Below are 12,748 nucleotides of genomic sequence, written 5' to 3' on the forward strand. Positions count from 1 at the left end.
TGTGCGTGTGTGTGCGCGATTAGGAACAGAGGGCAGTGGATGGAGTGATGAAAGCAGGGAACATCAGCCTTCTCTCCCCAGAACGCCAGCAGGGATCACACACACACACCACTGCTGCCTGCGACATGTACGCCTACGGAGGACTACTGCTCTGGGTACACACACACACACACACACGCCACTGCTGCTAGCGACATGTACGCCTACGGAGGACTACTGCTCTGGGTACACACACACACACACACACACACACACACACACACACACACACACACACACACTAGGGCTGTCACTTACGTGCACAATCGATTGGACCAACCAACACAAGTTTCGAAAACTAAAATGGGAAATCGACTTTAACCAAATTTGTACACTATTAATTTTAAACAAATTAAACAAATAAAAAAAGATAGATGTAATTATCTCACAAACAAGCAGAAAAAGAAAATAAAGAATTCCGAAAGTGCAGTAGGCGTTGCGAAAGCTAAAAAGAAAATTCCCACCAATTTAACGCACCCAAAAACAGCCTAGTTTCAATCGGTTTGAATCGGCTGCTGCTGGTGTTTTGACAAAAAATGGAGGACAATGGCGATCAACCTGTGCAAAATGAGAGACGAGTGATAACCCCTAATAACTTGAGGAGTTCGATATGGAAGCACTTCGGGTTTTGGACGGTAGATCAAACCATGGAGGAGGACAAAGTGGTATGCAAACTGTGCCATCGTGAGTTCCTACGTAGGTGAAATTTGTTTGACATTTCTAATCGTAAACACAGCCAGGTTGAAGCCTGCAGTAATGTTTTTCATTGACATTATGGCAGTCCACTCTGCTTATTGTTTTTCGAGAATGTTGCACTCCTGTTTGTCATTGTGCACAAAACTTCACGCCAATAAATCATCAAAAATATAGCTGGCATGTGCGTCTCAAGCGCCCTCTTTACGTTCGTCCTAATGCCTGTTAGTTGTCCGGATTGGCATATATTTGGCGTTGAAAATGGAAATGTCTTTAGACATGGAAAATCGATTTCACAATCGAGCCAATGAAGGAGAGATGTAACACACACCAAGATGATGTGCTGGCTACCGGTGTGTATAACTTAAGTCAGAGAAGGAAGGTGCCACACACTCCGAGTAAATGAAAAAAACGTTTAATAGGCGAAAGATTTATGTAGCTTAGGCTTAGACTCATTGATTGGGATCAATTAGTCAGCTGATTACTATTCAAGACGAAACCCCATCAAATTGAGGACGTCATCAGATAGGTCGGCCCCAGGGTAGATCTCGTCATGGTCTGTAATAATAATAATAAAGGTACAATATGTTCAAAAATTCATGTAGAACAAGACATTACAGTTTCCGTCCTTTAAAGAACATCATAAATAACATCTTTATCTCATCTAAAAAAACATCTTAAGTCATAGTCAATGTTTAAACCTTGAGGTGCAAGAGTTTTGAGGTAGTAAATCCAAAAGAGTTCTCTCCTTGCAAGCAGGGTGTCTAGATGACCTCCTCTAGGGGGGAGAGAAGCTTTCTCTATGATCTGGACAAAATGTTTGTGGAGAAAAAGCAATCGCTCTCCAAAGAAATTAAAAACCAGGATCAACTCAATGACGTCCTACTAGAAAGTGGCGTCTGGCTATGCACCGACGACCAGATCAGGCCTCCTCGGATCAACTTTCGACATCTTCCAACTCCAGTTTTTTATCCAAACACCAAAGAGAGGACATATCCAACCAAGCAACAAAGAAGAAGAACCGAAAAGGAGCTACAAACCAACACGCCGAGGCAAAAAAAGAAGATGCCTTTTACGGTCGGACTCGTTCCATGACTTATCGTCAAAGAAAGAAATGACATGAAATAAACATGATGTTTAACCTGTCCAGTAAGTCTTTAAATGATTTCTATCTCTCGGTACTTAATGAAGGTCTATCATTTGTGCCAACTAATCATATAAAAGACTTTGATGTGAAAGTAGACCTTTTGAAGTTTTTTAGGAATATACATTTAGGGGAATTTTTTGGTGGACAGATAGGAAAATCAGAAGATGACGCCCAACTATTAGAATCTCAATGTCCTGATGAAAACCCTAAGAAACATTTTCGAGGTAAAACCATATTTGTACCCCCTATAAATCGTAATAATTCCATTGAGACTTATTGTAGACTTGTAGAACAAGAGGTTGATATGTTTTTGAAGGAAAAGGAAAAAGCTAGATATAACAATCTGACGAAAGAAGAAAAAAATGTTTTGGATGATTTGAAAAAAGATAATTTGATTGTTATAAAGCCATCTGTCAAGGGTGGAGCCTCAATGAGTCTAAGCCTAAGCTACATAAGTCTATCGCCTATTAAACATTTTTTTAATTTACTCAGAGTGTGCGGCACCTTCCTTTTCTGACAATCGATCCAATGAACACTTTTATGTCTCAAAAATCGAACAGGATTTTTTCACAAAAGTGACAGCCCTAACACACACATACACACACACACTCCACTGCTGCCAGCCTGGTCTCTAGGCAGTCTCACTCATAATCAATAATCAGTGACGAGGAGCACTGCTATGCCTCCCCCGTTCACATCTGTGTTACCTGTTTACTTTGTGGCCATATATATAGTTATTGTGTGTTTGTGTTTGTTCACAGCTAAATCATCCGGACTTTGATGGAACCATGAACCCAGACTCTCACACACCGGACATGAGTGCACTAAACCTGGTTGGTGTCATTGGAAACCTATTTACACACACACACACACACACACACACACACACACACACACACACACACACACACACGCGCGCGCAGGCGCCCTCTCACACACACACACACACACACACACACACACGCGCCCTCACACGCACACGTGCTCACTCACGCACGCACACACACACACACACACACACACATACACATACACTTCTACTCACTGGGATCTGGCCTCTCTGTCCTCAGGAGCCCCGCCTCCACACACTCCTGTCTAGGCTGCTGATTGGCTGCGGCCGTCTGTTGGTTGCTGATGTCCTGGCGGAGCAGTACTTCCTGACCAATCAGAACACGGCCCTGGAATGAGTCTTTGCTTGGTTTTGTTGTCCTGTTTTGTTTTTACTGTTTATGTTTACTAATGAACGTCTGTTTTTATTTGTTTACTGATGGACATTTGTGTTGAGAAGCCCTTCTTGCGTTCTGCGTAGCCGCCTGAGTTGTGTGTTATTTTTGCAGTTGGCCTTGAAGTGTTGGCGGAGAGGTGTGTGTGTGTTGTACCTGCCAGAGAGAAATAAACTTCTCCAGAGGAGTCCGCTCACACACACTCATGCCGGGTCATGTCATGTTGTTTCATTTCAGTTTCACACACACACTCTCTCTCTCTCTCTCTCTCATTCTCTCTCCCCCCCTCCCTCTCTCTCTCTCTCTCACACGCAAGGTCATGTCCCGTTTCATTTGGGCTATTAGCTGTTCCTCCAAAGTACCATGGTGGAGATTGGGGGGGGGGGGGGGGGGGGGTGACACACTATCTATCTCTATCTCTATCTCTATCTCTATCTCTATCTCTATCTCTCTCTCTCTCTCTCTCTCTCTCTCTCTCTCTCTCTCTCTCTCTCTCTCTCTCTCTCTCTCTCTCTCTCTCTCTCTCTCTCTCTCTCTCTCTCTCTCTCGCACGCACGCACGGATTTCTGTCTAAAGCAGTGGTTTGTAAACTGGGGGTTGGGACCCTCAAGGGGGTCGCCAAGAATATGGGAGGGGTCGGGAAATGATTTGCAGTCTGAATTAGACCCCGTTTACACGAGCATGTGTGTTTTTATAAACGAAGACATTTCCCTACGTTTGAGCCTTTCATTTAGATGCAAATGGAGAATTCGCCCCGTAAAACGGTTATCCAAAAAAACTCCGGCCAAAGTGTTTTTTTTTTTGTGGAAAACTCCGTTTATGCGTTTGGTTCTAAACTGTGGTAAACGGAGTTTTGGGCAGCCAACGTCACAGTATGCGACAGAAGTACACCAAATGTGCGACCAATCTTTACATTTACATGTTCTCACGTGCGACTTTACAGGGTTCTGATTGGTTAATGTGAGCTTGAGTTTATCGTTAGACTGCCACTGGTTTGGCGTGCTCATGACAGCATGTATGTACACGGGTTCGTGTAACCACATTTTAAAAATAAACTGTCTCGTGTAAATGCAGTTTTATTTGCAAACGTAGATGGCCAGATATTCGTTTAGGAAAATACCCTGCTTCGTGTAAACGTAGTCTTAAAGAAACATTTCTAAAAGAAACTGGGATATTCACTAGACCTAGAAGTAGGCTTACAATTCAACGTGTTTCCATAATGTTCCTCTGAAAGTGAATGCTCTGTTTATGCAAAATCAAATCTCTACCTGCCCTCTTACAATGATGAGCTCGAAGATGCTGTGCATTAGTTTAGTGACTACCACTTGGGGATGTAACGATTACCGGTATAATGGTAAACCGCGATAAAAATGTTGACTATAACCATTACTGTTTTCATTTCAAATATCATAATTATCACTGTTGATTACCACGGTGTGGAAACCATTTGTTTAATCCTTCCCAGCTTCATGCGAGTCTGCTTTTGGCATACAGTAGGCCTGGTACAATGAAGCAAAACTGATACCCTATTGATTCTGTTGTCTAATTAATGGATTTAACTGCGATTCGGATTAGGCTACACCTGATTTTAAAAAGCGGAACATTTTCACTGCAAAACGTGCACTGTATCATGTAGCCACTCAGCATCTTTTTATGGTCGCATCCACATTAAATCCATTCCACTCACATTATCAGGAAAATATAGTAGCTTAAAGTTTTATTTTGAACACTTACTTTGGTCTCACTCATTGGATCCAAATAACAGAGATAGCAAATTCCAAGTCATGGTCAGGTAAGTTAAGCTATAAGCACATAGCCAATTAAACATGACCAAGGAAAAACATGACACTTTTTGAAACTATTTCAGTTTATGTAGGCCTATCACGAAAACCGAGATAATTTTGGTCACTATAACCGTGAGGTTAAATTTTCATACCATTATATCTCTACTACCACTATGCAGCCTTTTCTTGCCACTGGAGCACCAGTTATACATTGGATGAGTAGTTATCCTTTGGAAAATAATAAATCAGATTGCCAAAGGCTGCCATTGACATTAATGCCTTTAGTGTTGACATAGCCTAGCTCAGAGAGAAGACATTTTCTGCCTCCACCACCAATGCGTATCTCGCAACGTTTTCCAAAACTCTCACACACACGATGGAGATACGGGGATGTCCAGATCTCACACGTACACACACACTGATGTGCCTCTAAACTTTTAAAGGGCCATGATGGAGTGGGGTATTAGGTGTCCCAATCAGTCTGTCTGTCTGGCTGAAATGGTGTGTCCAATCTTGGGCCAGTCTTGTGATCGTTGCCCCAGTAAATAGGGCTTTCTGTAGCAAATGGCTCTCATCTGACCACTTCCTTGTGTGTGTGTGCGTCTCCAAGAGAATGGGAGTCTGATGTGTGGACATGACTAGTGTGAACTTTTGGAGGTAATAGTTCTGTTTGTGACCTGAAAATTAAGACCTGATTAAGCGATGGATTGATTGATTAAATAGAGATATTGGCTGTGTCTCAAACCACCTACTTCCTTAGTTTAAGTATGTAGTGCCGATATTGGATAATACTAACCATTGAAAAGTGAGCAGTGTACTGACAGAAGTGTGCGGTTTGAGACGGCCATTATACCACTTTGGTCAAATTTAGACCTGATTAAATGATGGATCGATCAATTGATTAAATAGAGATATTATCGAGGAAGGCCAGGTTCCAGAGACGAGCTCGAGGAAGGGCAATGTTCCTGTTGGCAAGCAGAGGGAGCCTCCCTGTTTCCACTGGTAAGATGCAAACACACACACAAACACACACACCTCTGCCTGTGCTCAGGGCAGTGCTTACCTTATGGCGCGTCACAAATGACCACACACTTCTTCCCTGTACCCTCTAGCCTGATGGTCTTTTCTTTTTCAATTCAGTTCAAATACGCTTTACTGGCACGACGGATCATATCATGCATTGGCAAATAATAATCAAAAAATAAACATTGTTACGCTTTATCAATACACTAAATTATGTTAGTAGGCTATATATGTACAGTGCATACGGAAAGTATTCACAGCGCTTCACTTTTTCCACATTGTGTTATGCTCCAGACTCATCTTAAAATGGATTCAATTGTATTTTTTTAGGGCTGTCAAAATAACTGATTAATTTCGATTAATTAATTTGAGAAAAAATAACTGATTAAAAAAAATAGCGCAGATTCTGTATGACCTTTGACCCCGAGCCATTCTAATCAATAACCAACCATTAGATTGTAAAATGAGAGAGAAGAAAATGTGCTGCCTAGATCATTGATTGGAACATTTACTTTTAAAAAACGGCCTGATGGTGTTGATAAAAATAAAGTGTTGATTAAAATAAAGTCCTCTGCAATGTCTGCAGCAAGGAATTTGCATATCACTGGAGTTCGTCAACTCTAAAGTCGCACATCAATGAAGAAATAGTGTTGACATTGAGGGGAGTGTTAATTTATTTTCATTGTGTTCCCTAGGTTATATCTGTGGCCTGAAATGCCTTGTATGAGGAAAAAAAACTTCTTCCCGAAGCACTTTTGAATTTATTTCCTCAGCATATTAGGTCATATCATAGATTATTATGGCCATTATTTGAACAGTGAAAATAATAATAGAGTTTTTGAACTTTAATGTCACTAATTCTGATTATTCAATGATTCATTTGAATTTAAATATTTAAAATACTTTCACAGCAAAAATGATATATGCGATTAATTTAGATTAATTAATCACAGAGTATAATTAATTTTATTACATTTTTTAATCAATTGACAGCCCTAATTTTTTCTCATCAATCTACACACAATACTTCACACAGTTTGGAGTGTTTTGGAAATGTATAAATAAAATAAAAGACTGAAATATTCAATTTACATAAGTATTCAGACCCTTTGTTATAAGACTTGCAATTTAGCTCTGGTGCATCCTACTTCTATCAATGGTTCTTCACATGCCTCTACAACTTGATTGGAGTCCACCTGTGCCTAAATGAATTCACTGGAAATTAGTAGGAAAGGCACACATCTCTTTCTACAAGGTCTCACAGTTGATGGTGTATGTCGGAGTGAAAACCAAGCCAAATCAAGAGGGTCGAGAGAATTGGTAGCCCCCATCATTCTCAAATGGAAAAGTTTGGAACAACCAACAGTCTTCCTAGATCTGGTCACTCAGCCAAACTGAGTAATCTGGGACGAAGGGCCTTGGTCAGACAGGTAACCAAGGACCCAATGGTCACTATGAATGAGTTAGAGGAGTCAGAAGTGGAAGTATAAACTCTCGACTTGTCTCTCGTTTGGGTTTGTGTTTCCTTCATATCTAGATCACACACAGAGCTCGTTCCTGTTAGTGCTCCTGAGGAAACCATCACACACACACACAGGTGTGCATGCTCTGTCTTACACACACACACATGCCCATGCTCTGTCTTACACACACACAGGTGTGCATGGCCATGCTCTGTCTTACACACACACACACAGATGTGCATGCCCACGCTCTGTCTTATACACACACACACACACAGGTGAGATGGAGGCTAGAGTTATAGAGGAGGTACGCATGCACAAACACACGCACACTGTGCTTGCTATTGCTGTTCCTTACATAAGGAAAACAGTCTGAATCTCAGCCTCTCCTTCTAAAGCATAAACACACATTCACACACTGACTCCTAAAGTGAAAGCTGTTCTATAGAGAACTGTCTGAATCAGCCTCTCCTTCTGAAGCATCTTCATAAACACATTTACAGACATACACACTCAATCCTAATGTGAAAGATGTCTGAATGGCAGTCCCTGTCTCCTCTTCTGAAGTGTCTGGGTAAAAACAGAATTACACACACACATGTAAGTTGTCATAAAAAGCAGTGAGAGCCTCTCTCTGGGGCGTCTGTGTAGACAGACACACACACACACACTGAGGTGTCTCTGGAGTGCACCCTCTCTTAAGAGCACAATGGCTGCTGAGTGTGTGTGAATGGTCTCTTGATTAAGGTGCGCTGGTCATTATGATGCAGTCTGCCATCTGCTCTCGTAAGTCAGTCAAAATACACCCCCCAACCCCCTTGGCTGGTCCATGTGTGTGTGTTCTGCCTTGGCTGGTATGTATAAGTATATATACTCTTTTGATCCCTTGAGGGAAATTTGGTCTCTGCATTTATCCCAATCCGTGAATTAGTGAAACACACAGCACACAGTGTACACACAGTGAGGTGAAGCACACACTAATCCTAACGCAGTGAGCTGCCTGCAACAACAGCGGCGCTCGGGGAGCAGTGAGTGGTTAGGTGCCTTGCTCAAGGGCTCTTCAGCCATGCCTACTGGTCGGGGTTCGAACCGGCAAACCCTCCGGTCACAAGTCCGAAGCGCTAACCAGTAGGCCACGGAAGCCCCACGGCTGTGTGTGTGTGTTCTGCCTTGGATGGTCCGTGTGTGTGTGTTCTGCCTTGGATGGTCCGTGTGTGTGTGTTCTGCCTTGGCTGGTCCGTGTGTGTGTTCTGCTGGTCCGTGTGTGTGTTCTGCCTTGGCTGGTCCGTGTGTGTGTGTTGTGCTGGTCCATGTGTGTGCACTGCCTTGGATGGGCCGTGTGTGTGTGTGTGTTCTGCCTTGGATGGTCCGTGTGTGTATGTTCTGCCTTGGCTGGTCCGTGTGTGTGTGTTCTGCCTTGGCTGGTCTGTGTGTGTGTGTGTGCTGTTCTGCCTTCGTTCTCTGTTCCTGAAAGGGTTACATCTGCTGTGGCTGCATCTTATGTTTGTGTGTGGGGCTGTGCGTTTATGTGAGTGTGTGTTTGTGTGTGGGGCTGTGTGTTTACGTGAGTGTGTGTTTGTGTGTGGGGCTGGGCGTTTATGTGAGTGTGTGTGGGGCTGTGTGTTTATGTGAGTGTGTGTTTATGTGTGGGGCTGTGTGTTTATGTGAGTGTGTGTTTATGTGTGGGGCTGTGTATTTATTTGAGTGTGTGTTTGTGCGCGGGGCTGTGTTTATGTGAGTTTGTGGGGCTGTGTGTTATTGTGAGTGTGTGTTTGTGCGCAGGGCTGTGTGTTTATGTGAGTGTGTGTTTGTGCGCAGGGCTGTGTGTTTATGTGAGTGTGTGTTTGTGTGTGGGGCTGTGTGTTTACGTGAGTGTGTGTTTATGTGAGTGTGTGTTTGTGTGTGGGGCTGTGTGTTTATGTGAGTGTGTGTTTGTGTGTGGGGCTGTGCGTATATGTGAGTGTGTGTTTGTGTGTGGGGCTGTGTGTTTACGTGAGTGTGTGTTTATGTGAGTGTGTGTTTGTGTGTGGGGCTGTGCGTATATGTGAGTGTGTGTTTGTGTGTGGGGCTGTGTGTTTATGTGAGTTTGTGGGGCTGTGTTTTTGTGAGTGTGTGTTTATGTGTGGGGCTGTGTATTTATTTGAGTGTGTGTTTGTGCGCGGGGCTGTGTTTATGTGAGTTTGTGGGGCTGTGTGTTATTGTGAGTGTGTGTTTGTGCGCAGGGCTGTGTGTTTATGTGAGTGTGTGTTTGTGCGCAGGGCTGTGTGTTTATGTGAGTGTGTGTTTGTGTGTGGGCTCCTCTCCTAATGAGGAGCCGGTGAAAACGACGACTTCACAAGATGTGTGTTTAGAAGGGAAGTTGGGAAGAGAGAAGAGACTCACAGTGAGACTCCATTGTACTGCTTGTTTTAATCCGCTTAGATTCCACTTCTGAATTTAAGTTCAGAGGATTATTCTGGCCGCCTTTTCCAGGCACATTGTTTGATTTTCCTCTTGAAAGACCGTGGTGAACTGATAAGGCGTCTTCACATTCGTATCCAGTAGATATCAGCTCTGGGAATGGTGCATTAGTATTGAGAACGGAGACAGTGTTGTACAGCTCCCTCTCTCAAAACCACTTAATGGACACACCCAAGAGAGCCTCATTAGTCTATGAAGAGAATGTGAAGATATTTCTCTAAACCAAACTGCCTGTAGACCAATTACGGAATGTTATTATCTGTTTCAGGTGTTCTATGCCTAAGCATAGATTTTCAGGGCCTTTAATCTTCAGCAGTAAACACATGAAAGGGGACTATATTAATTAATTTTCTTCAGAGTTAAATCATTGAGTAGAAAATATATATTGTAGTAATATTGTAGAAATGTTAATTTTAGACAACAACACTGATCATAAAACTGCCAAGCCTATGTTAAAGTCAATGTTAGGAGTAGCTCAGTTTTATGAAACGTGTTATTTGGATATACCTACGCAACGTCCCAAACCAATCACTCTTCTGCTTTAGGTGAACGCACGTTTGACGCATTCTCTCTCCTGATCCCGCGCGTACTATAAATCACGACCTTAGCAGATTTTTGACCGACTTGAAGAATCCTCAGTGCGCGAGGAGGACGAGCTGGTGTCGCGTGGCTGATTGTCAAGTTTGTGGAAACACCCTGCTATCGAGAAATTCCACAGGATTCTTTATAGAAAGGTACAGGTTTGTGTCCATTCGGCATTTTCGCAGTTTAGTCTGATTTGAAAGGTAAATGATTGGGTCGCCACTTCAGTGGCAGTTTGCCCACACATAATCTGTGTCTGTTTCTCGCGCCTCTGTTCCAAGATGCGCTCGCAAGTGATGTTGTCGCTGGGAGTCGCGCTGCTCTGGATTGTTGGCGTGGCGCGCGCCTATCCGTTCAAACCAGACAGCCCGGGGGAGAACGCGCCAGCAGAAGACCTTGCCAAGTACTATTCAGCGCTACGACACTACATCAACCTCATCACGAGGCAACGGTATGATTCCATAGCATCCAATCCACAGTCATGTTAAACTGGTCTTTAAATTGTCCCGTAAACATCGTTATTCCCCGCAGATACGGGAGAAGATCCAGCCCGGAGACGCTCTACTCAGACTTGTTGCTGCGCGAGAGCTCGGAGAGCGTTCCTGCGCGGACCAGGTGTGTGTGTGTGTGTGTGTGTGTGTGTGTGTGTGTGTGTGTGTGTGTGTGTGTGTGTGTGTGTGTGTTTAAAGCGTATTTGAGTTAGTGAATTGTAATACAAATTGAAACATGTGGCGGTGCACACCATTAGCATTTGTAGGTGGTGTGCGCATTTGCGTATTTAGCAGCCTATTAAACATGTGGATGGTGTGCACATATGCACATTTAAACAGTTGGGTGTTGTGCGGATTTAGCATTTACTCTTGTGGGTGGTGGGCCGATTTGTGCATTTTGTAGGCCTATTTAAACAGGTGGGTGCGCGCATTTGCGCATTTAACATTTGAGATGGTGTGCGCATTTGTGTATTTACTTTAATATTTAAACAGGTGGGTGGTGCGCGCATTTAGTATTTAAACAGGTGGGTGGTGCGCGCATTTAGTATTTAAACATGTGGATGGTGTGCGCATTTTGGGTTTTTACCTGGCCTATAATCTTAGAATATAGACTTTTACCCAGCTCTTTGTAAATATCATCCTAACAATGGCTCGGTCCCATATTTCCCGATGTTTGCATGACTGTTATGCCACTGGAATGACATTTAAATGTCCTACCGGTCGTCCACCCGTCTACTCTGACTTCTGTGACGCTCTCGTTGACAGCAGCGCGCGCCTTCATTATGACAGTGACATCAGTGACATTTTCTCACTGCGTGAATTTGGACTTACAATGCCTGTCGTTCGTGACTGTCTTTCAGCTTAGGGACCGATTATATACAACACAGCCCCCCCCCCCCCCCCCCCCCCCCCCCCCCCCCACACACACACACACATACAGACTCACGCAGTCTTTAAGATGGCTCTCCCTCTGCGCATACTGCAATGGTTATGTACTAATATAAAACCCTAAATAATGCTAATTCATTGTAAATTGAGCGCTGCCTTGGTCACGCGCAAAAGCAACATGCACGCATCTGGTTATGGAACCACCCATGTCCGTAGCCTGTGCGGATAGAAACTCTGTGAAGGGTGTGTGTGCGTGTGCGCGCCTCCTCTTCGTCTCTCACACCGGCCTCCTTTATATCTGCTTGCAGGTATGACGACCTGCCCGCCTGGTGATGCTCCTTCTGTGTTATCAGAAGAGAAGCCTGCTCATCTGCCACGCGCCACCTCCGTTTGGTTGCTACTGAGCTATACCCGTGGATTCTCTTTCTCTCGCTCGCACGCACACAGACACACACTGATTATGGACTTATTTTTATGTGTATGCTACTAAAAAAATGAAATGTCGGTCAATTGATGTTTATGTAATATGTATTAAGTTTTGATCTTGATCGTTCCTCTGTGGGCTATAATATCCGAGTCTGGCCTTTTCTGTTGTGTGCTGAAATAAACTGAGTTCGACTAAAGCCTCTATGTCCCGACTTGTCTTCCATTTACACGACGTCTGGCAGAACATGCCAATGAAACCGAAACAGATTTGATTTTCTGAAAGTAGCCTACACCAAAGCCAAGTGGAATCTCAGTCCTACTACTCAGTCTTAATAGTGCTCTAAGCGATGTTGGATAACGTCACTTTTATTGACGCTCACACAGAAAAAAAGAGCTGGCTCGCCCCTCCCTCCCGTGCAGAGGCGGAGCTACGTGGTGGCCAGGGGGGGCCACGGCCACCACTGGTCAAAGCTTGGCCACCCTGCTGGCCCCCCCAGCTCCGTTCAGTGAAAAGTAAAAAAAAAAAAAA

The 12,748-nt window shown here is 43.7% G+C and overlaps 2 protein-coding genes across 2 annotated transcripts in view; both read left to right on the forward strand.

Moving 5' to 3' along the window:
• Positions 1 to 3,066, forward strand: part of stk31 (serine/threonine kinase 31) — a 38,020-nt gene extending 34,954 nt beyond the window's left edge. The window contains exons 19-21 of the mRNA XM_076281267.1: positions 24 to 155; positions 2,641 to 2,712; positions 2,950 to 3,066. Of these exons, the coding sequence (XP_076137382.1) occupies positions 24 to 155; positions 2,641 to 2,712; positions 2,950 to 3,066 (321 nt within the window). The remainder of the gene's footprint in view (positions 1 to 23; positions 156 to 2,640; positions 2,713 to 2,949) is intronic.
• Positions 3,067 to 7,655: 4,589 nt separating this feature from the next.
• On the forward strand, positions 7,656 to 12,126 carry LOC143119650 (pro-neuropeptide Y-like). Its single transcript, XM_076281268.1, has 4 exons — positions 7,656 to 7,679; positions 10,696 to 10,865; positions 10,946 to 11,029; positions 12,102 to 12,126. Exons 1-4 carry the CDS (start codon positions 7,656 to 7,658, stop codon positions 12,124 to 12,126), a joined length of 303 nt encoding a protein of 100 aa, XP_076137383.1.
• Positions 12,127 to 12,748: the final 622 nt, after the last annotated feature.

The sequence above is a fragment of the Alosa pseudoharengus genome, unplaced genomic scaffold, assembly GCF_046254945.1.
Source record: "Alosa pseudoharengus isolate Yale_2024_CS ecotype anadromous, Long Island Sound unplaced genomic scaffold, YU_APseudo_1.1 YU_APseudo_1.1_scf_12, whole genome shotgun sequence".
In the NCBI taxonomy this organism is placed as follows: domain Eukaryota; kingdom Metazoa; phylum Chordata; class Actinopteri; order Clupeiformes; family Clupeidae; genus Alosa; species Alosa pseudoharengus.

Coding starts and splice junctions, on each gene's coding strand:
- LOC143119650 (XM_076281268.1), top strand. CDS start 7,656: ATGGAGGCTAGAGTTATAGAGGAG. Junction 7,680..10,695: donor AGGCTAGAGTTATAGAGGAG/GTACGCATGCAC, acceptor CTCTGTTCCAAG/ATGCGCTCGCAAGTGATGTT. Junction 10,866..10,945: donor AACCTCATCACGAGGCAACG/GTATGATTCCAT, acceptor TATTCCCCGCAG/ATACGGGAGAAGATCCAGCC.